The 23,862-nt window shown below is 39.6% G+C and overlaps 1 protein-coding gene across 2 annotated transcripts in view; it reads right to left on the reverse strand.

Moving 5' to 3' along the window:
• TAOK1 (TAO kinase 1) overlaps positions 1 to 23,862 on the reverse strand; it is a 168,800-nt gene that overhangs the window by 111,547 nt on the left and 33,391 nt on the right. Inside the window, exons 1-2 of one of the 2 annotated variants that reach the window (XM_066263156.1) lie at positions 18,926 to 18,951; positions 3,708 to 3,930 (exon numbers count right to left, since the gene is read on the reverse strand). In XM_066263156.1, coding sequence (XP_066119253.1) covers positions 3,708 to 3,839 — 132 coding nt within the window. In that variant the 5' untranslated portion in view covers positions 3,840 to 3,930; positions 18,926 to 18,951. Of the gene's footprint in view, positions 1 to 3,707; positions 3,931 to 18,925; positions 18,952 to 23,862 lie in introns of those variants that run through there. The other variant, XM_066263155.1, reaches the window with a different exon arrangement.

Raw genomic sequence — 23,862 nt, forward strand, 5'->3', positions numbered from 1 at the left:
AGCATAAAGAAATAGACAAATGGAATAGAACTGAGAGTTCAGAAATAAACCTATATAATATGGCAAATTGATTGGACAAGAAGTCAAGATTCAGGCCCTGGCCAGTTGGCTCAGTGGTAGAGCCTTCCTGTCCACGTATAGATGTCCTGGGTTCAATTCTGGGTCAGGGCACACAGAAGTGACCATCTACTTCTCCATCACTCCTTCCCTCTCCCTCCTTTCCTCCTGCATCCATGGCTTTATGGTTTGAGCCAGTTGGCCCAGGGAGCTGAGGATGGCTCCATGGCCTCTGCCTCAGGAGCTCCGTTGCAGAGCCGAAGCAACGGCCCAGATGGCCAAAGGATCGCCCTTAGGGGGCTTGCCGGATGGATCCTGGCCGGGGCACATGTGGGAGTCTATCTCTCTGTCTCACCCCCGTTCACTTAAAAAAAAAAAAAAAAGCCTGACCAGGCAGTGGCGCAGTGGATAGAGCATTGGACTGGGATGCAGAGGACCCAGGTTCGAGACCCCAAGGTTGCCAGCTTGAGCATGGGCTCATCTGGTTTGAGCAAAGCTCACCAGCTTGGACCCAAGGTCACTGGCTTGAGCAAGGGGTTACTCAGTCTGCTGAAGGCCCACAGTCAAGGCACGTATGAGGAAGCAGTCAATGAACAACTACGGTGTCGCAATGAAAAACTAATGATTGATGCTTCTCATCTCTCTCTGTTCCTGTCTGTCCCTATCTATCCCTCTCTCTGATTCTGTCTCTGTAAAAAAAAAAAAAAAAAAAATCAAAGAGGGACAATAATCTCTTCAACAGATGGTACTGGGATAACTGGATTTTCACATGCAAAAGAATAAAGTTGGGCCCTGGCCAGCTTGCTCAGTGGGTAGAGCATCTGCCCAGCATATGGATCTCCTGGGTTAAATTCCCTGTCAGGGCATACAACAGAAGCAACCATCTGCTTCTCTCCCCCTTCTCTCCCTCGTCCCTTCCCGCAGCCAGGGCTTGATTAGTTTGAGTGTTAGCCCTGGGTGCTGAGGAGAGCTCGATTGGTCTGAACACTGGCCACTGGCTTCAGGCACTGAGGACAGCTCTGTTGATTCGGACCCAGAAGGTAGTTGCCAGGTGGATCCCAGTCAGGGCACATGTGGGAGTCTGTCTCACTATCTCTTCTCCTCTTAAAAAAAAAAAAAAAAAGGAATAAATTTGGACCTTTATCTCACAAGACATATAAAAATGAACTCAAAATGGATCAATGACCTAACTAACTGTAAGAGTTAAGAATATAAAACTCGCCTGACTTGTGGTGGCGCAGTGGATAAAGCATCGACCTGGAATGCTGAAGGTCGTTGGTTCAAAACCCTGGGAATACCTGGTCAAGGCACATATGGGAGTTGATGCTTCCTGCTCCTCCCCTCTTCTCTCTCTCTCTCTCTCTCTCTCTCCCCCCTCCTTCTCGCCTCTCTAAAATGAATAAATAAAGTCTTTAAAAAAAAAAAAAAAGAATATAAAACTCTTAGAAAAAAACACAGGGATAAATAAATCTTCATGACCTTGAATTTGGCAATAGATTCTTAGTCATGACACCAAAAGCACAAGCAGAATAAGAAAAGAAAGATAAATTGGACTCCATCCAAATTTGAGACTTTTGCTTATCAAAGGACATTATCAAGAAAATGAAAAAAACTAAAGAATGTGAAAAAATACCTTCAAATCACGTATCTGACAAAAATTTAGTATTAAGAAAACATAAAGGGCCCTAGCTGGTATCTGAATAGATAGAGCATCTTCCTGGCATATGGACCTCTGGGGTTCGATTCCTAGACAGGGCACACAAGAGAAGTGACCATCTGCTTCTCTCTGCATCCCTCTCCCCATTCTCTCCATCTTTCTCTCCCACAGCCAGTGGCTCACTTGGTTCAAGTGTGGCCCCGGCACTGAGGATGGCTCGGTTGGTCCAAGCACATCAGCCTCAGGAACTAAAAATAGCTCGGTACTGGTACATCAGCCCCAGACAGGGTTGCAGGGTGGATCCCGGTCAGGACACATATGGAAGAGTCTGTCTCACTATCTCCCCTCCTCTCACTTAAAACAAAACAAAAAAACATAAAGAACCATCACATCTCAACAACAAAGGGACCACCCAAACTTTAAACTTGGAAAGGGACTTGAATAGACATAAGCATATGAAAAGATGCTCAACATTATAAATCATTAGGGAAATACAAATCAAAACAATGAGATACCATTTCACACTTATTAGAATAACTACAATCAAAATAACAGAAAATAATAGGCATTTGTGAGGATATGGAGTAACTAAAACTCTGGTACATTGCTGGTGGTAATGGAACCAGTGCAGACACTATGGTACAATTTGACATTTCCTCAAAAAATTAAACACAGTACTACCATGTTACCTGGTATTTTTACTCCTAGGTACATAGTCAAATTTGAAAACAGGGACTGAAACAGATACTCTATGCCAATGTTTACTATAGCGTTTTTCACAATAGCCAAAAGGTGGACACAATCTAGTGTCCATCAACAGATGAATGGATAAACAAACCATGGTATATAGATACAATGGAATATTATTCAGCTATAGAAAGGAATGAACTACTGATAGATACTACAAAATGGATGATCTGTGAGGTGATGCTAAACATTATAAGTGATATAAGCTAACATGAACGTATATGATTTGGCCCTGGCTGGTTGGTTCAGTGATAGAGTGTCGGCCACTCAGCATGTGGAAGTCCTGAGTTTGATTCCTGGTTAGGGCACACAGGAAAAGAGACCATCTGCTTGTCTACCCTTCCCCCTCCCTCTACTCTCTTCTCCCATAGCCATGGCTCAAATGAGCAAGTTGGCCCCAGGCACTGAGGATGGCTCCATGGCCTTGCCTCAGGTGCTAAAATAGCTCAGTTGCCAAGCAATGGAGCAGTGTCCCCAGATGAGTAGAGCATCAGCCTCAGATAGAGACTGCTGGGTGGATCCCAGTCGGGGAGCATGCAGGAGTCTCTGTCTCTCTGTTTCCCTGTCTCTCACTTAATTAAAAAAAAAAGTATTTAATTCCATTTACATAAAATATTAGAATAGGCAAATTATAGAGGCAAAGAAGTAGATTAGAGTTTACCCGGGGCTGAGCAGAGGGAAAAATTCTGAGTTACTGCTAATGGATACAGAGTTTCTATTTGGGGTGATGATAAGGTTTTGAAAATAGATGATAATGGTTGTGCAATATAGTGAGTATAATGAATGTCGCAAACTATATACTTAAAAATGGTTAAAATGGGCATTTGATTATTTTTTTAGCATAAAGTACACACAAACACACATAAGAAAAAAAGACTGGTTCATATCCTTCTGCCAAATAATAACCCTAGATTTTCACAACTCTAAAATTGACTTGCAGGGGACTCTACAGAAGTCAGTGTTTTGCAATGTTTAATTCTTTAACAATACAAGTGATAAGACTTCTAAAAACAGTGTGCTCAAAAATTCTAAACATGTAAGTTAAAGCAAAATAATATTCTTTTCACATTTTTCAATAATCCAAGAAGCTCAATAAACAAAAGTATCTACTTTCACATTATACACATACACACACCTATGCAAGTGATTATAAAATGACGTATCTTTTTATATTATTGTATTTTATTCTCCCACGACTAGATGTTAAGTAAATGCTGGTTACCGACATTAAGCCTTTAACACTTACAAAATACACTGCTCCAAAGCTTCCATGGCCAATTTCTCTGAGATCTGTGAAGAGCTTCTCTGGATCTTCTTTGAAGAAGAGCTCTGCAATTTCAGGGTCCTTCAGGCTGCCTGCTCGGTTAGTTGATGGCATCCTGCTGGGCAATCAGCTGTTTGATTCTAATTTTATACTTGCTATCCCAATCCTTGGTTCATCTGTATGAATGAAGCCACGTTGGCATAAACTATTGTAGAAAAATAAGAAAAGAAAAAAGTCAGGAAATCAAAAGCTAAGAATAATTAGTATAATATTTTCTAACAGCCCGTAAAATATTATCTCAAGGTCTAGAAATTCACTGAGAAGAAAGTGTGTTCTAACAGTAGAGTAGTTCCTAAACCCGGTTCATTACCAGAATCACCTGTGATGCTTAAAAAAAAAAAAAAAGATTCCTACTATACTTAGCATATAAGTATATACTACACTTATACTTCTAAAATGAAATAAATATTTTTATCTTGGAAGCTTTTCTATCTCTGTACTTAAACGTTTATCTAATCCTGATGCAGGGAGCCCATTAGCAGAAGAGATAATGTAATACAGACTATTAAAAACATGAACTAAAGATGTACCCATAGTTAAGTTTCTAAAAACAGTAAGAGTTCCATTTACTAATGATCTTCAAATATAAGAAAACACTCAAAAAGATATGTCAGTTGTTGCCTTTCTTTTCCTTTCAGATACCATATGCCAGTGTTTAGTCAACTGTAACACAAACATCCAAAGAAAAAATGCAATGGGAGAAAGTCATAAATTTAACTCACACGTTTCCCCCATAAACCTGATTCATACAAAATACAGCTTTTATCAAATCTGCTTCATTAGGTAAGTACACACTACAGATAAGCAGTAAATTCCCTTAGTTCTGCTACCAGCTCCTTTGTATTATATTACCTAATTTTAAAAATGACTCTCATAATTGAAAGGCTGAGTTCTAGAATTCATATCCTGGCAACACTATTTATAAGCTGTGACTTGGGTACCCTCATTTTCCTAAATTGTAAAATGAAAACAAAAAAATCTACCTTATAGAATAGTGTGAGAGAAAAATGAGTTATTAAATGTAATAAGCACAAACTAATACTCTGACACAGTAAGTACTACATTAAATGTTAGCTATTTTAACTTGCTTAAATTCACACACACAAAAAGTCCCAAAAGTGGCCCTGGCCGGTTTGCTCAGTGGTAGAGCGTCGGCCTGGCGTGCGGAAGTCCCGGGTTCGATTCCCGGCCAGGGCACACAGGAGAGGCGCCCATCTGCTTCTCCAACCCTCCCCCTCTCCTTCCTCTCTGTCTCTCTCTTCCCCTCCCTCAGCCAAGGCTCCATTGGAGCAAAAGATGGCCCGGTCGCTGGGGATGACTCCTTGGCCTCTGCCCCAGGAGACAGAGCAAAGAGCAACGCCCCGGATGGGCACAGCATCGCCCCCTGGTGGGCATGCCGGGTGGATACCGGTAGGGCACAAATGGGAGTCTGTCTGACTGCCTCCCCGTTTCCAGCTTCAGAAAAATACAAAAAAAAAAAAAAAAGGCCCTGGCCAGTTGGCTCAGCGGTAGAGCGTCGGCATAGCGTGCGGAGGACCCGGGTTCGATTCCCAGCCAGGGCACACAGGAGAAGCACCCATTTGCTTCTCCACCCCTCCGCCACGCTTTCCTCTCTGTCTCTCTCTTCCCCTCCTGCAGCCAAGGCTCCATTGGAGCAAAGATGGCCCGGGCGCTGGGGATGGCTCTGTGGTCTCTGCCTCAGGCACTAGAGTGGCTCTGTTCGCAACATGGCGACGCCCAGGATGGGCAGAGCATCGCCCCCTGGTGGGCAGAGCGTCGCCCCATGGTGGGCGTACCGGGTGGATCCCGGTCAGGCGCATGCGAGAGTCTGTCTGACTGTCTCTCCCTGTTTCTAGCTTCAGAAAAATGAAAATAAATAAATGAATGAATGAATGAATGAATGATTTAAAAAAAAGTCCCAAAAGTGATTTCATTGAACTTCTAAGAGAAAATGAAGTTCTAGCCAATTCTCCTCGTGCCCCTTATATAATTTTTAAGCAGCGATCTCATTTTTAGTGAACTCCTGAACCAATTTTTAATACTTGCTAGACAACTTCTTTGTAACTTAAGAAAACACATTTACATGTCTTTTGTACCTCTAAATTAACACTACGCTGTAATAAAAACATTATTTGTTAACTGTTATTTGTATTTCATTTCTAACAAACTTTTCAAGGCTGCCCTGAATACTTTTACCAATTTCCCTACTCTGGAACTTCCCTGGAACAAAGTACTTCAATTTCAGTACTTTCAAGAACATATGATCATAGGAAAGTCACTTCTTACTCCTAACATGAGAAGACTGAACTAAGTTCTATATAAATCTTCAGGGTTACTTAATATCTTATTTAAGAACTTTGAATGATCAAGAATTAGTATTCTTATTATAAGAATTATTTTACATTAAAAATTTCTAACTAGTGCCTGACCAGGCAGTGGTGCAATGGATGGATTGTAGGACTGGGATGTGGAGGACCCAGGTTCGAGACCCCAAGGTCGCCAGCTTGAGCACAGGCTCATCATGTTTGAGCAAAGCTCACCAGCTTGAGCCCAAGGTCGCTGGCTCGAGCAAGGGGTCGCTCAGTCTGTTGTAGTCCCCTCGTCCCCCCCCCCCCCCCCGTCAAGGCACATATGAGAAAGCAATCAATGAACAACTAAGGTGCTACAACAAAGAATTGATGCTTCTCATCTCTCTCCATTCCTGTCTGTCTGTTCCTATCTGTCCATCTCTGACTGTGTCACAAAAAAATAAAATAAAATAAAAAATAAATACATTTCTAACTAGTTTCATGATTTGCATTTTCTTTTTTACCTGCTTAACAAATTTCCACTGAAAATCTTTAAAAACTGCTTATAAAATTTTAATTCTAGTAGGAACAGTTGGTCACTTTCCCTTCACACTCCAAAAAAATCCTGTAGTATTTACTGTATTTTTTGCAATTATTTAACTCTCTCTCTTAGACAGGTAGGCATAATGTGTCTCATTCATTTTTATATTACCTCTTTCCATTCTACACCCTACATCCTACAGTTAAATTACATAAATATTTGCTGAACTAAAAGGATTATTTAATTATTCTCTATTACCCCTAGCAATTATCTAACTTCCATAATTATTTACTGAACAAATAGTATATTCATAAGACTATGATATGCAAAATATTAAAGTCAATTGTAGAGAAACTGAGTAAATTTATAAGGATAGTACCATCCAAAACATCAGAGAAACAAGAAATAATGAGGGAATTGGAACATTTGCTCTACCAAATACCAAAAAGTAACAGAAAATTAGCACTATCACTAGAATACTAAAAATAGGACAAATAAGTCAATAATCTAAAAAAGAGTTCAGAAACAAAACCATGCATGTGTACCTTGGAATTCAGAATATAATTAAAGGAGGAGAAATAGATATGAAAATTATAGCCCCCATCACATAAAACTTACATAAACACTACTGTTAAATGGCTTAAAGATGTAACTCAAATCAATGAGGAAAAATTAGATTTCATAAAAATAAGTGTTATTGGAAGACCCCAATAGCTATTTGGAAAACAAGTAACACCTGTTCCTCAAACTGAACATCAGAATTACATATGGGTCAGAAATACAAATATAAAAATTAAACTAGCCTGACCAGGTGGTGGCGCAGTGGATAGAGCGTCAGACTGGGATGTGGAAGGACCCAGGTTCGAGACCCTGAGGTCGTCAGCTTGAGCATGGCCTCATCTAGCTTGAGCAAAGAGCTCACCAGCTTGGACCCAAGGTTGCTGGCTCCAGCAGGGGGTTACTCGGTCTGCTGAAGGCCCGCGGTCAAGGCACATACATGTGAGAAAGCAATCAATGAACAACTAAGAAGTCGCAATGCGCAACGAGAAACTAATGATTGATGCTTCTCATCTCTCTCCGTTCCTGTCTGTCTGTCCCTGTCTATCTCTGCCTCTGTAAAAAAATAAAATAAAATAAAATAAACTATACAAGTACTAGAAGGAAATACGAGCAAGTTCCTCCCTGATCAGGGAGACGAATTCCCTAATTATAATCCAAATCCCAAACACTAAGGAAAAAGAATGATATATTTAATGATAAAAGAAGGAAATTTGGGAAGAGGAGTCATAGAAAAAGATACTCCAAACAAAAGGACAAATGAACTTAGAAAAAATGTGACACATCTACAAAGAGTTAATATCCTAATATGTAAAGAGTTTCAAAAAACAAATGAAAAAGACAAGCTGATATCCATTAAATATATATATAAAACAATGTTCGACATCACTCAAAGTAAGAGACATACAAGTTAAATTATATTAAGATTTCATTTTGTACCTACCAAAATGTCAAAAATTTACCACATACTGATGGTGGTGGGGTAGAAGAGAAATATGCATTATTAGTAGTAATGTAAAAACAATACAAATCCTATGGAGAAAAATCCAGCAAAATTTAGCAAATTCAATATGCACTTACCATTTCACAAAAATTCCACTTCAAGGAATCCATACCAAAGCTAATACTTATACAAAATACATATAAAATTTTTTTTTTATAATTTGATAAATGCACATGAGGAACTGGAACTCATTATATTGCTGATGGGAGTGTAAAATGGTACAACCATTTTGAAAAGTAGTTTAAAAGAAGCTTATTACATAAAATGAATATTTACTATATGATGGAACAATACCTTAATAGTTAATTTACTCAAAATAAATGATGAAAGCACAGGCACAAAAAAAAGACTTGTACCATCAGCTTTATTCATAATAGCCCAAAACTGCAAATAATACAAATGTCTATCAACAAATAAATGTGAAACAAAATTGTGGTATATTCACATGATGAAATACTATTCCCAGCAATAAAAAGGAATCAGCTAGTGATACATGCAACAACACTGAGTGATATCAAAGCATTATGCTCAGCAAAAGATGCCAGAAATAAAAGAGTACATATTATATGATTCCTCTGATAAATTATCAAACAGGTAAAACTAGTCTAAAGTGATAGATCATAGTGGCCCAGGGCCAGTAGGAGAAAGAATAGGGAAACTGACTACAAAAGAACCCACAGAAACTTTTCGGAGTGATAAAATTCAATAACCTGATTAGGGTAGTGAACACAAATGTCTACACTTGTCAAAAAAGCAACTATATTGTATGTAAATCATACCTCAACTAAATAAACAACTTAAAAATTTTAAATAAGTGGCTTTAATCTAAGCCCTATAAATATATTTCAAATTTATAAACAAGGTATGGAAAAATATATATTAAAATATTAACATTTTTCTCTGACAAAGGCTATGAAAAACATTACTTGTTAGTCTAGACATCTGTATTATCTAAATTTTTATAGCAACTTTTATAATTCTATGGAAAAAAAATATATATTTTTTTTACAGAGACAGAGAGAGTCAGAGAGAGGGATAGACAGGGACAGACAGACAGGAACAGAGAGATGAGAAGGATCAATCATCAGATTTTTGTTGCGCATTGCGACACCTTAGTTGTTCATTGATGGCTTTCTAATATGTGCCTTGACCGTGGGCCTTCAGCAGACCAAGTAACCCCTTGCTCGAGCCAGCGACCTTGGATCCAAGCTGGTGAGCTTTTGCTCAAACCAGATGAGCCCGCGCTCAAGCTGGCGACCTTGGGGTCTCGAACCTGGGTCCTCTGCATCCCAGTCCGATGCTCTATCTACTGAGCCACCGCCTGATCAGGCTATAATTCTATGAAATTTTACTTTAGCCTGACCAGGTGGTGACGCAGTGGATAGAGCGTCAGACTGGGGGGCGGAGGACTCAGGTTTGAAACTCTGAGATTGCCAGCTTGAGTGCAGGCTCATCTGGTTTGAGCAAAGCTCACCAGCTTGAGGCCTAGGTCGCCAGTTTGAGCAAGGGGCGACTCGGTCTGTTGTAGCCCCTCCCCGTTCAAGGCATATATGAGAAAGCAATCAATGAACAACTAAGGAGCTGCAACGAAGAATTGATGCCTCTCATCTCTTCCTTCCTGTCTGTCTGTTCCTATCTGTCCCTCTCTCTGTCTCTGTCACACATACACACACACAAATTTTACTTTAAATTTGAGAAAATATTTTTAAGCTAGAAAAATACATATTCCAACTAGAAAGAACGTTCAAAGGCTATTAGCATTTTAAAAATTATGTCAAAAATTGAAGTCAACCACAAAAACTGAATATCCAGAGCCAACACAATTAAGGGTTAAAATTCCTTAAATATACAGGTATTATTCAAATCACTTAGGAAAGTATCTAATCCACCAACAAATTAAAGGCCAAAGGATAAATACCAATATTCCACAGACAAATAATATATAGTAAATAATTGGGAAAAGAAGCAAAAGCTTGGAAAAATGACCATGAGTTTTCTGAGTCCACTCTCCTTTATGCCCAGCTCTGACCTAAGACTGGGCTGAGCAAAAGAATATGTTGAGGGTGCTTACAAGAAAACTCTTATACATATCCCCCTTTTCTGTCCAAAGGACCAGGAAAAGAGGACCCTGTGATCTGGAGATTGTGGGGGAAAATGCCTCTTCCCCAATATTTTTTTCTCCCTAGCCCCAACAACAGAAAAATTCTGTGTGAAAACCTTTTGACCACCAACACTGGGAAACAGGGCCCTTGTCATCCAAAAAGTATGAGAAAGGATTTTTTGTTTTTCCCTTCCTCTCTCTTCTTCACTTCACCTAAGGACAGCCCTAGTTATGGTGAAATGTAAAATCATAAGGTGTAAAACTCTCTGAAAGAAACCTGTTTTCCTGGTCAGAGGAAGTAGGAAACGGCCACTAGAAACTGGAGTATGGGGAAAATCATGGAGAAGAAAGAGCTAGAAAATAGATGCCCCAATTCTGTGTGTAAACCAATACAAATACTGATTTGTGGTTGTGTAAAACAGACTCAAATAAGTGTAGCAAAGGCTAACCTAAAGAGAACTAATCTATGTTACTGCCCAAGCTCAAGACCAGCACTAAGAGGCACAGTACCAGGAAAATCCAAAGAGCAAACAGAGAAGGAAGGTTTAAGTATATAGAATCAATATTAGAACCCCAGCCACAGAAAGTAAAACAGAACTTGCCATCTAAACCAGTTAATATCTGCTTAAAAATACTAAACAAACAAAACCAACCACAAATTAACATTCTCTTGAGGATATTTTAACAGGACTCAGAAATAAAACATAATATTCAAAATATCTAGGATGAAATCTAAAACTATACATGTAAAAACAAATAAACACACACGAAATAAAAACTCGTAAGATTGTCAAGGAAAAAGAGGACCAATAGATGCCTATTTTGAGATGACTCGTGTTGAAATTATTGCATAAAGATGTTAAAGCAGCTATTATAACTATAATAAATGAGATAATGATTAACAATCTTGAAACAATTGGAAAGACATAGGTTCTTAGAGTTAGAAATTACTTTAAAAAAAACACATGGGGCCCTGGCCGGTTGGCTCAGTGGCAGAGCATCAGCCTGGCGTGCAGGAGTCCTGGGTTCGAGTCCCAGCCAGGGCACACAGGAGAAGCGCCCAACTGCTTCTCCACCCCTCCCCCTCTCGTTCGTCTCTGTCTCTCTCTTCCCCTCAAGCAGCCAAGGCTCCATTGGAGCAGAGTTGGCCCGGGCGCTGAGGATGGCTCTATGGCCTCTGCCTCAGGTGCTAGAATGGCTCTGGTTGCAACAGAGCGACGCTCCAGATGGGCAAAGCATTGCCCGCTGGTGGGCATGCCAGGTGGATCCCAGTCGGGCGCATGAGGGAGTCTGACTACCTACCCATTTCCAACTTCAGAAAAATACAAAAAACAAACAAATAAACAAAAAAACACATGGGCATTTTAGAACTGAAAAATACAGTATCAGAAATTTTAAAAAATCATTGCATGCACTATATACATTACAGAGATGAGAGAGGAAAACAGTAAACTTGAAGATACAGCAACAGAGGCTCTGGCCAGTGGGCTCAGTGAATAAAGTGTCAGCCCGGCGTGTGGATGTCCCAGGTTCAATCCCCAATTAGGGCACACATGAGAAGCAGTCATCTGCTTCTTTTCCCCTCCCTCTCTCTCTCCCCATCTCACAGCCAGTGCCTCGAAGTGTTGGCTCAGGGCACTGAGGATAGAAGCATCAGCCTAGAGCACTGAAGATAGCTCAGTTGATTTGAGCACTGGCCCCAGAAGGGGGTTGCTGGGTGCATTCCGGTGGAGGTGCATGCGGGAGCCTGTCTATCTCCTCTCTTCCCACTTAAAAACAAAATAGAGCAACAGAAATTATCCAAACTGAAGAACAAAGAGAAAAAAGATTTAAAACAATAAATACACTTTAGTGACTTGTGGGGCAGTTTTAAATTGTCTAAGTCTCGGCACACTGGTATTGTATAAGAAGAGATAAAATAAATTGGTAGAAAAAATATTTTTAGTATTAGTAGAATTTGAAAAAAGGAAAAAAGAATCTGACAAAAATATATAAATGCAGAGATTCTAGGTCAGCAAAGCCTGAACAGGGCAAATGCAAAAACTAGACAGAACAAAAAGCTAGGCCTCACATATCATAATAAAAGTGCTTAACAATAGCTCTGGCTGGATACATCGGTTGGTTAGAGCATTGTCCCGATGCAGAGGTTGCCAGTTCAATCCCCAGTCAGACTGATGTTTCTGTCTGTCTGTCTCCCTTCCTCTAAAATTAGTAAATAAAAAAAGGTAAAAAAAAGTGCTTAAAAATAAAGATAAGCTAAAACTTGAATGACCACACGTTTCTCATGAAAAACAATAGAATCCACAGCAAGTGCCATGATATCTTTAAGGTGATCAAAGGAAAGACCTGCCAACCCAGAACAGAATCTCTTATCTAGCAAAAGTCTTCAGGAATAAAGGCCGTAAAAGACAGAGATAGAGATAGAGAGTGAGATATTAATTAATTTTTAGATGAGGAAAAGCTAAGAGAATATGTTGCCAACAGATACGCTGTAAATGACATGCAAAACATTACACAAAAGAAAGCTGGAGTGACTAAATGAAAATAGATATCTATATTAAAACAGATTTTGCAGCTAGGAAAATCACAAGGGATAAAGAAGGATGTTATATAATAACATGATTTCATTCATCAAATCTGAAATCTGTATTCACCTGACCAAAGACCTTCAAATTACATGAAGCAAAAATTGATACACCTGAGAAGAAAAATAAGTCTAGAATTATACAGGGAGACTCTGACACTTCTCTCTCAGAAACTTCATTTAAAAAGCAGTCTGAAAATACATACAGTAACACAAAGGAACAACACTATCAACCAACTTGACCTAATGACATTTTTAGAATACCACACCCGACAAAAAAGGAATATGTATTCTTTTTTATTTTTTTCCGAAGTGAGAAGGGTGGGCGGCAGACAGACATACTCCTGCATGCACCCGACAGGAATCTAGCTGGCATGCCCATCAAGGGGGTGATGTTCTGCCCATCTGGGCCGTTGCTCTGCTGAAACTGGGGCCATTCTAGTGCCTGAGGCAGTGGCCATGGAGCCATCCTCAACACCCGGGCCAACTTTGCTCCCATGAAGCCTTGGCTGCGGGAGGGGAAGAAAGAGATAGAGGGAAAGGAGAGGGGGAAGGGGGAAGAAGCAGATGAGCACTTCTCCTATATGCCCTGGCTGGGAATCGAACCTGGGACTTCCACACGCAGGGCCAACACTCTACCACTGAGGCAACCAGCCAGGGCCAGAATATATATTCTTTTTAAATGACATATGAGCATACCAAGACAATTCAGATTCTGGGCCATAAAACAAATCTTAAGTGTTAAAAACTTCAGTTCAGGCCCTGGCTGGTTGGCTCAGCGGTGGAGCGTCAGCCTGGCGTGCGGGGGACCCGGGTTCGATTCCCGGCCAGGGCACATAGGAGAGGCGCCCATTTGCTTCTCCACCCCCTCCCCTCCTTCCTCTCTGTCTCTCTCTTCCCCTCCCGCAGCCAAGGTTCCATTGGAGCAAAGATGGCCTGGGCGCTGGGGATGGCTCCTTGGCCTCTGCCCCAGGCGCTAGAGTGGCTCTGGTCGTGGCAGAGCGATGCCCCGAAGGGGCAGAGCATCACCCCCTGGTGGGTGTGCGGGGTGGATCCCAGTTGGGCACATGCGGGAGTCTGACTGTCTCTCCCCGTTTCCAGCTTCAGAAAAATACAAAAAAAAAAAAAAAGAAAGAAAGAAAAAAGAAAAAAAAATTCAGTTCATATAAATGTTATCTGTCCAGAGTATAATCAAATTTAAAATCAGTAACAGAAAAATAATTTTTTTTAAAAAGACATATAATTTGGAAATTAAGTAACATACTTCTAAGTAACCCATGAGTCAATAAAGAAGTTTCAAGGGAAATCAGAAAATAATATGAATTGAATAAAAATAAAAATACAATATAAAACTTGTAGAATACAGCTAATGCAATGCTCACACAAAAATTGAAAAGCACTTGGCCCTGGCCTGCTGGTTCAGTGGATAGAGCATCAACCCAGTGTATGGCTGTCCCAGGTTCGATTCCTGGTCAGAGCATACAGGAGAAGAAACCATCTATTTCTCTCCCCCTTCTCTGTCTCTTCACCTCCTGCAGCTAATGGCTCAGCTGGTTTGAGTATCAGCCCAGGGCACTGAGGATAGCTCCTTGGTCCAAGCATCAGTCTCAGGGGCTAAAAATAGCTCTGTTGAGTTGAGAATCGGCCCAAGATGAGGGTTGCTGGGTGAATCCCAGCGGGGTCGCTCGTGGGAGTCTGTCTCACTATCCCCCTCCTCTCACTTAAAAAAGAAACGAAATTTAAGGCACTTAATGCTATATTAGAAAAAAACATATCTCAACTCAATAATCTAAGCTCCCATATTAATCTAGAAAGAGAAAAGCTTTAAATAAACCAAAAATAAATACAAGAAAGAAAATATTAAATAACAGTAGAAATCAGTAAAATTAAAAAACAAAAAGCTGGTACAGAAAAGTCAATAAAACCAAAGGTGTATGGAGTTGTGTTTGTGGGGGGCAGTCTTTTTTGACTGAAAGACACCTGTCAAAACTAACCAAGGAAAGCAAGAACAGACACAAATTACCAAAAACAGAAATCAAAGGTAGATATTACTATAGACCCTAAAGCATTAAAAGGATGAGGAAATACAATGAATGAACAGCTCTAAGCTAATAAATTTGACAGTATAAAGTAACCTGTACTTGACAGATATAAACTACCAAAACTCACCCAAGAATAAATAATCTGAATAGTCATATATATACTAAAGAAGTTAAATTCAGAGCTTAAAATATTTCTGCATGGGAAACTCCAATCCAGTTAAATTAGACAGTTTTACTATCAAACTCTAACATTAAAATAACAAATAACACCAATTTTCCATAACCTCTTCAAGCTTCTAAGAGAGAAAATACTTCCAATTCATGTATGAGGCCATTTTTACCCTATCAAAACCAGACAAGAACAATTACAAAAAAATAAACATATCTGTCCTCTATCTTTCATGAACATAATAGCAATAATCCTCACTAAAATATTAGCAAGTAAAATCTAGCAATATATAAAAATGACACTAGCCTGACCAGGTGGTGGCGCAGTGGATAGAGTGTCCGATTGGGATGCTGAGGACCCAGGTTCGAGACCCCGATGTCGCCAGCTTGAGTGCGGGCTCATCTGGTTTGAGCAAAAAACTCACCAGCTTGGACCCAAGGTCGCTGGCTCGAGCAAGGGGTTACTCAGTCTGCTCAAGGCCTGCGGTCAAGGCACATATGAGAAAGCTAACAATGAACAACTAAGGTGTCACAATGCACAACGAAAAACTAATGATTGATGCCTCTCATCTCTCCGTTCCTGTCTATCTGTCCCTGTCTATCCCTCTCTCTGACTCTCTCTCTGTCTCTGTAAAAACAGACAAACAAAAAACCCAAAGAAACAAAAAAAAAAAAGAAAGAAAGAAAAATGATACATCAGTCAAGTAGGATTTATCCCAGAAATGCAAGGCCCATTTAACACTCCCAAATCAACATAATTCTTTATTCTAAACAGACTAAAGAAGAAAAAAACACATAATCATATGAATAAAAGTAGAAAAAGGATTTGACTAATTCAACATCCATTCATGATATAAACTCTCAAAAAACTAGGAAAAAAAAAGAAACACCATTAACCTGGTTAAGGATATCTACAAAAACCTACAGCTAACATTATACTAAATGATTAAAAACTGAAAACTCTCCCCTAAATATGTCCACTCTAATCATTCCTATTCAACATTCTACTTAGAAATTCTAGTCCATGAAATAGGAAAGAAGGGAAGATGTAACAAAAAGGAAAAAATAAAACTGTCTCTAGTTGCTGACATATTGTATATATGAGAAATTCCTAAGGAGGCCCTGGCTGGTTGGCTCAGTGGTAGAGCATCGGCCTGGCGTGTGGGAGTCCTGGGTTCGATTCCCAGCCAGGGCACACAGGAGAAGTGTCCATCTGCTTCTCCACCCCTCCCCCTCTCCTTCCTCTCTGTTTCTCTTCCCCTCCCGCAGCCAAGGCTCCATTGGAGCAAAATTGGTCCAGGCGCTGAGGATGGCTCTGTGGTCTCTGCCTCAGGTGCTAGAATGGCTCTGGTTGCAACAGAGCAACGCCCCAGATGGGCAGAGCATCACCCCCTGGTGGGCGTGCCGAGTGGATCCCGGTCAGGCACATGCGGGAGTCTGTCTGACTGCCTCCCCGTTTCCAACTTCAGAAAAATACACACACACACACACACACACATCCCAAGGAATGTTCAAAACAGCAAGGGAAGAAAATGAAATATTTAATATAAGTCTAAAAATATTTGAGTAGCTTTATATAGTAAGAACAATAAACACTGATGAAAGAAATCAGTCAACGAAATGGGAAGATGTACTGCGTTGAGGGACTGAATAATTCAATGTTATGAGGTCCATCCTCCCCAAATTGATCCAAAAATTCAGTGATTCATAGATTCAACACAATCTCAATCAAAATCCAACATAATTTCTTGTAGATATTAACCAATTAATTCTAAAATGTACATGGTCAAAACAATTTTTATAAAGCTTGTGGATTCTGCCATATTTCAAGACAATATAAAGCTACAATAATCAAGATGGTGTAGTAATGATGAAAGGATAGACTCACATTCCTATGAAACAAAACAGAAGTCCATAAATAGACCCACACAGATATGCAGTCAATTGATATTGACAAAGGCACAACACAGAAAAGATCATCTTTTCTGAAAAATAGTGCTACAATAATTGGACATCTATATGAAAACTTTTGACTCATAGCTCACACCTTAGAGAAAAATTAACTCAAAATGTTTAATTTATCTCAATGTAAAGTTCACCATAAAACATTTACAAAAAACACAGGTGAAAAATGTATAACTGTAGGTTAGTCAAACAGTTCTTAAATATACTAAAAGTATAATCTACTATAAAAGGCAAAATTAATAATTTGAACTTCATTAAAATTAAAAACTTTTACTCTTGCAAAAGACTTTTATAGCCCTGGCCGGTTGGCTCAGTGGTAGAGCGTCAGCCTGGCGTTCAGGAGTCCCGGGTTCGATTCCTGGCCAGGGCACACAGGAGAAGCACCCATCTGCTTCTCCACCCCTCCCCCTCTCCTTCCTCTCTGTCTCTCTCTTCCCCTCCCGCAGCCGAGGCTCCATTGGAGCAAAGTTGGCCCGTGTGCTGAGGATGGCTCTGTGGCCTCTGCCTCAGGCGCTTGAGTGGCTCTGGTCACAACAGAGCGACGCCCTGGATAGGCAGAGCATCGCCCCCTGGTGGGCGTGCCAGGTGGATCCCGGTCGGGTGCATGCGGGAGTCTGTCTGACTGACTCTCTGTTTCTGGCTTCGGAAAAAAAAAAGAAAAAAACAAGAAAATAATGAAGTCAAGCCAAAGACTGGAAAAAAATTATTATTATTACTTTTAATTGAGAGGTGGGAGGCAGGGAGGCAGAGACAGACTCCTGCATACACAGACTGGGATACAACTGGGATGCCCCCTACAGGGCAACGCTCTGCCCATCTGGGGCTGCTGCTCCATTCTCCGCAACTGTGCCTGAGGCAAGGCTATGGAGTTATCCTCAGTACCTGGGGCCAAATTGCTTGAACCATTCAAGCCATAGCTTGAGGGGAGGAGATAGAGAGAGAGGAGAGGGTAGAGAAGCAGATGGTCACTTCTGTTGTGTGCCCTGACTGGAAATCGAACCCAAGACTTCTACACACTGAGTGAGGCTCCACCGCTAAACGAAGTAGCCAGGGCTAAAAATTATTTTCAAATCATATATCTGAAAAAGGATCTGTATTCAAAATATATAAATAATTCTTAAAAATGCAACAGCAGAATACAGTGATGCATACTTGGATAATAAAACTATAAATAAATTCCTAGAATTTATTACTATAAATGATATGATAGTGGATACTTCAGGGAAAAAGAAGGTAAATGGGGTGAGACATGTAGAAGAACTTCTGGAGTGGCTAGTGAAGTTCTATTTCTTTTTTCACACCTTAGAGAAAAATTAACTCAAAATGTTTAATTTATTTCAATGTAAAGTTCACCATAAAACATTTACAAGAAAACACAGGTGAAAAATTTATAACTGTAGGTTAGTCAAACAGTTCTTAAATATAATAAAAGCATAATCTACTATAAAAGACAGAGACAGGAAGGGAGAGAGCTGAGAAGCATCTCATAGTTGCAGAAGTTTAGTTGCTCATTGGTTGTTTCTCATCCGTGCCTTGACAGGAGAGCTCAAGCCAAGCCAGTGACCCCTTGCTCAAGCCAGCAACCCTGCACTCAAGCTGGTTGAGCCTACATTCAAGACAGTGGCCTTAGGATTTCAAACCTGGGACCTCAGCATCCCAGGTCAATGCTCTATCTACTGTGCGACCACTGGTTGGGCTGAAGTTCCATGTCTTATGTAGTCATTACAAGGAAATTTTATTCATAATAATTCATTAAACTATATGTTTGTTTTGTGAATCTTCTGTATTTATAATTTTATATATAAAGAAAAAAATTATACAAATATAGTTTTTGCTAAGAGCGCAATTATTTTTAGGCAGTTAAGGCTAATACTATGGAACAACACTCACAAGTCTATATGTTCGGCATGTTCCAAATTTTCAACAATAATCATGTTCAATATCTATAAGGAAAAAAAGATGAAAAGACCCAACAATATTTTGCATATTCTCCAGACTGTTAGAAGACATAAAAGATGAAAAATTATATGTATAAAAATATAAAAACTCCAATAAAGTTAGAAATCCTTGAATTATCATTACACTGTTATGCTAGAGTTAACAGTATTCATTGCATAATTGTTTATTTTCCATACATTCTCAAATTCCCAAAAGTCAAGTACTTTATTACAAAAAATTTACACCATCTTTGTTGACCTGCACCCCCATCAGAATATTACTACAAAAAAAAAAAAAAAAAAGAATATTACTACAACAGAGTATAAAACTGACAAATTAGAGTCTTGGCCAATTTTAAATGCTGTCCTGAAAAACTATAGGAAAACAAACAGCACAGAGAAGATTTCTCAGTCCAGACTAACAATTTGATAAACTACAAGTCAGGCTAAAAAGTATCAACACTTGTAACAAGTTTTTCTTTCCCTTTTTTTTTTTTTTTTTTTTGAGGGAGAGAGGGTGCAAATCATCAACTTTTGTTTGCTTTCATTTTAATTGTGCATTGATTCCTTCTGTTAGGGATAGAGAAGCATCAACTAGTAGTTGCTTTCATTCTAGCTGTACATCAAGCTTTTCATATGTTCTTTCACCAGGGCCGTGCCAGTGGCCCCTTGCTCAAGCCAGCGACCTTGGGCTTTTTATGCCAGCAATTTTGGGGCTCAAGCTGGCAAGTTTTGGAATCATGTGAACGATTCCCCTGCAACACAGTGCTGGCGAGCCCTCACTCAGAGCCAGAGATCTCAGGGTTTTGAACTCACAAACTCAACGTTCTGGGCCGATGCTTTATCCACTGTGCCACCACCGCGCCACCAGTGGTCCTGATTGTAACAAGTTCTTAGAGGTACTATAAAACTACATTTTTCATTAGTCTAAGCCCAAAGTACTCGAAACTTGGCCCTGTCCAAAACACCCAGACTTAGAAAACAACCCTGGGTTCAAATAGTTCATAACATTTATTTATACTTTTGGTTTACAGGATTAATACATAAAAATACTACCATGTTTTATTGGTTCAATAATTATGGTGTGGCTATATTGCCAATAAAAACCTTTCTTGCCTTGGTAGCCTACCCTAGCTGGTAATGGCACCTAGGGTGAGGTAGATGGGTTGACATGAACCAAATGTCTCCATAGACATTTATTTACACAGGACCAAATATTAACCTTTCAGCTTGGATGAAAAAGTTTCCACAGACATTTTGGACAGGACCAAATGTTCTGCAAGGGCAAATACAATCTTCTTTAAAAACAAAACAAGACAAACAAAACAGGCTATTAGGTTACATTTAAAAATATCCAATCTGTTCTTAGGGGAAAATATAGTAATTTACCATATCCTTTCTACTAAAAGAGAACAGAAAAAAAAATTAACTATCCTATAAATAGCAAATGACATCTAATTTGTTTCTGGTTCCACAAAAGTAGACTAGAGAAGTTGATCATTTACTTGGCTATTTAGGGTTGAACATAAGGGCATACACAATTTTTGTGGGTGGTATCCTTTTGCTCAAATTAAAACATACATGTAAGAAAGCTGATGAAACTAGAATAAATAACCCAATGTAATTTATTTTAAAATCTCACCAAAAGAGAATTTTTAGAATTAAGTAACTGTCCCACATTTGCATAACGTCAAATAATTGACAATAACATCAGTCAAAGCGAAAAGAAGATGGGGAAAGGGTACTGATAATCACAATATACAGGGTGGGACAAAATTAGATTCATAGTAGTTCATATGGAAAAAAATAATACAAGAATAAACTGTGTATCATGTACTCACAACTGTAAACCTACTTTTGCCCCACCCTGCATTCAATATTACTTGAGAAATGCTACTTGGGTGAAAGGCAATGATTTCATGGTAGTCTATCTTTTAATAAGAACCTTCCAATTTTCACAGATAGGGCATTGTTGGTCTTAAACAACCACTTCAATACCATGACACCCTTTTCCCTAATAGCTTTACATAGAATCATCAGAGAGAGATTATACTATTTACTATTTCTCCCTGGACACACATGCGCATGCACACATCATTCTACCAATAACTAGAATGATAAATACAACTGAGAAATATCATCAGTAAAATAAATATGAGCCCTGGCCGGTTGGCTCAGCGGTAGAGCGTTGGCCTGGCGTGCAGAAGTCCCGGTTCGATTCCCAGCCAGGGCACACAGGAGAAGCGCCCATCTGCTTCTCCACCCCTCCCCCTCTCCTTCCTCTCTGTCTCTGTCTCTCTCTTCCCCTCCCGCAGCCGAGACTGCATTGGAGCAAAAGATGGCCCCGTGGCCTCTGCCTCAGGCGCTAGAGTGGCTCCAGTAGCAACGGAGCCCCGGATGGGCAGAGCATCACCCCCTGGTGGGCGTGCCGGGTGGACCCCGGTCGGGCGCATGCGGGAGTCTGTCTGATTGCCTCCCTGTTTCCAGCTTCAGAAAAATACAAAAAAGAAAAAAAAAATTGACATTACAGGAACTCACATCAGTCTTAATCCACACAGAATTGGTTTGCTGCCTAGTATTGAACCTACTTACAAACATTATATATTATACAATTTTAGGGCTGGAAAAAATTAAGAGATTATTTGGTCCTAAAAGATCACATGCTCCACCCCAAATCTCATGGTCAATTAATGGTGGGCAATACGAAATCAACTCTCTAAACCACCTTCTATCTGGTACTTGAAACTGAAATGAAGGAGAAAGATGAAAAGGAAGGATAATATTGTTAAGGACTTCATAGGGTTGGTGGGTAAGAGAGCATACGTGGGGCAGTATTGTGAATAGTTGAATTTGGGGCATTGATAAATATATGAAGATTAGTTTTTATTACAAAACAAGACACAGATGTATAAATACATAACCATTTATATAAAAATAAGAAACTATATATCTATATGTACAAAAATAATCTATAGGATACATTAGAAAGAGGGGGTGTTTGGAATTTCTCCTCCAGGAATTGTTTCTAACTTTCAAATTTTTGTTCCCCTAATGCATGGATTACTTTTCAGTTTTTTTATTTTACAGAGATACAGGTAATATTCTTTTCAAGAAAGGCCCTAATTATACAACTTTACTAGTTACCATTTTATGTATGTGTTCTTGCTCCAATTACACTAATGATGTGAAACTTTTATGTTCATTTCACAATATCTTACATGTAATAAGCACTAAATGAAATCTATGTAATTAAGATTAGAAACAGGAATGTTAGCATCTTCAGTACAAAAGACCAAACTGTACCTTGGTGTTTACCTAATATTTGCATAAAATAATCTATTTTACAGGATTTTTGCAGGTGAAGAGATGAAAAATAACAAAGAATAAATTTTGCTGTTTATACAACCTGACCAAGGAATAGAAAACCAGTGTAAACTGGCAACACTTTATCTTCATTACAATAAAAACTCCTAGAGAAAAATAATCACGTTTGGAACTAAATCTCACATCCTTACCATACCAAGAAGAAATGTGCTATTCATATACCTTGCTCATGGGCTTTCTTTTTATTGTTATTATTATTATTGATTTTTTAGAGAGAGGAGAAGGAGTGAGAGGGAATGGTGCGGGTAGGGGGAAGAGCGAGAAAGAAAGGGGAATAGGAGAAACATCAACTTGTGGCAATTGCTTTTCGTATGTGCCTTGACTGGGCAAGACCAGGGTTTCGAACTGCTTTATCCACTGTACCACCAAAGGTCAGGCTAGGTTTTCTTTCTTTCTTTTTGGCAGAATGGAGGTGTTTGTCTATAATAAAATTTGAAAATGACAAATTAGATTATGTAATGTGAAATTTTAGCATAACTGATTCAGGTGTTGATTTAATAACACAACTTAAATAAATTTCACATTTAATAGCACAAATATAGTGCTTTAAAATACTAGATTATTTAATTCATTTTAATGGATCATTTCATATAAATCCATAAAACAGAAAAATGAGAAAATAAAAACAAAGCATAGTGGAAAAAACAAACTGCATTAATAAACCTAAAGGACTTTGTTCCAGAAGGATAACCATTAGTAGAACAGAAAAAGGATAAAAAACTATCAGAATGAGTAAACAGGAAACAAAAAAAACATAGAAAAAGACAATAGAAAAGCATTTTTTTTTTCTTAAGTGAGAAGTGGGGAGGCAGAGAGACAGACTCCTGCATATACCCAACCAGGATCCACCCAGCATGCCCACTAGGAGGCAATGCTCTGCCCATCCAGGGCATTGTTCCATTGCAACCAGAGCCATTCTAGCACCTTAATGGAGGCTATGGCGCTAACCTCAGCGCCCGGGCCAACTTTGCTCCAATGGAGCCTTGGCTGTGGGAGGGGAAGAGAGAGATAGAGAGAGGAGAGGGCAAGGGTGGGGAAGTAGATGAGCACTTCTGTGGCTGGGAATCGAACCCAGGACTTACACATGCTGGGCCAACACTCTACCACTGAGCTAGCTGGCCAGGGCTGGAAAAGCATAATTAAAAACAAAACAGCCTGACCTGTGGTGGCGCAGTGGATAAAGCGTCGACCTGGAAATGCTGAGGTCGCCGGTTCGAAACCCTGGGCTTGCCTGGTCAAGGCACATATGGGAGTTGATGCTTTCCAGCTCCTCCCCCCTCCTCTCTCTCTCCCTCTCTGTTTCTCTCTCTCCCTCTCTCTCTCCTCTCTAAAAATGAATAAATAAAATTAAAAAAAAAAACAAAAAAAACAGTATGACAAATGTAAGCCTTAAAAATCTTGATAAAGCCTGACCTGTGGTGGTGCAGTGGATAAAGCGTCGGCCTGGAATCCTGAGGTCGCCAGTTCGAAACCCTGGGCTTGCCTGGTCAAGGCACATATGGGAGT

The sequence above is a fragment of the Saccopteryx bilineata genome, chromosome 2 (genome assembly GCF_036850765.1).
Source record: "Saccopteryx bilineata isolate mSacBil1 chromosome 2, mSacBil1_pri_phased_curated, whole genome shotgun sequence".
Classification (NCBI taxonomy): domain Eukaryota; kingdom Metazoa; phylum Chordata; class Mammalia; order Chiroptera; family Emballonuridae; genus Saccopteryx; species Saccopteryx bilineata.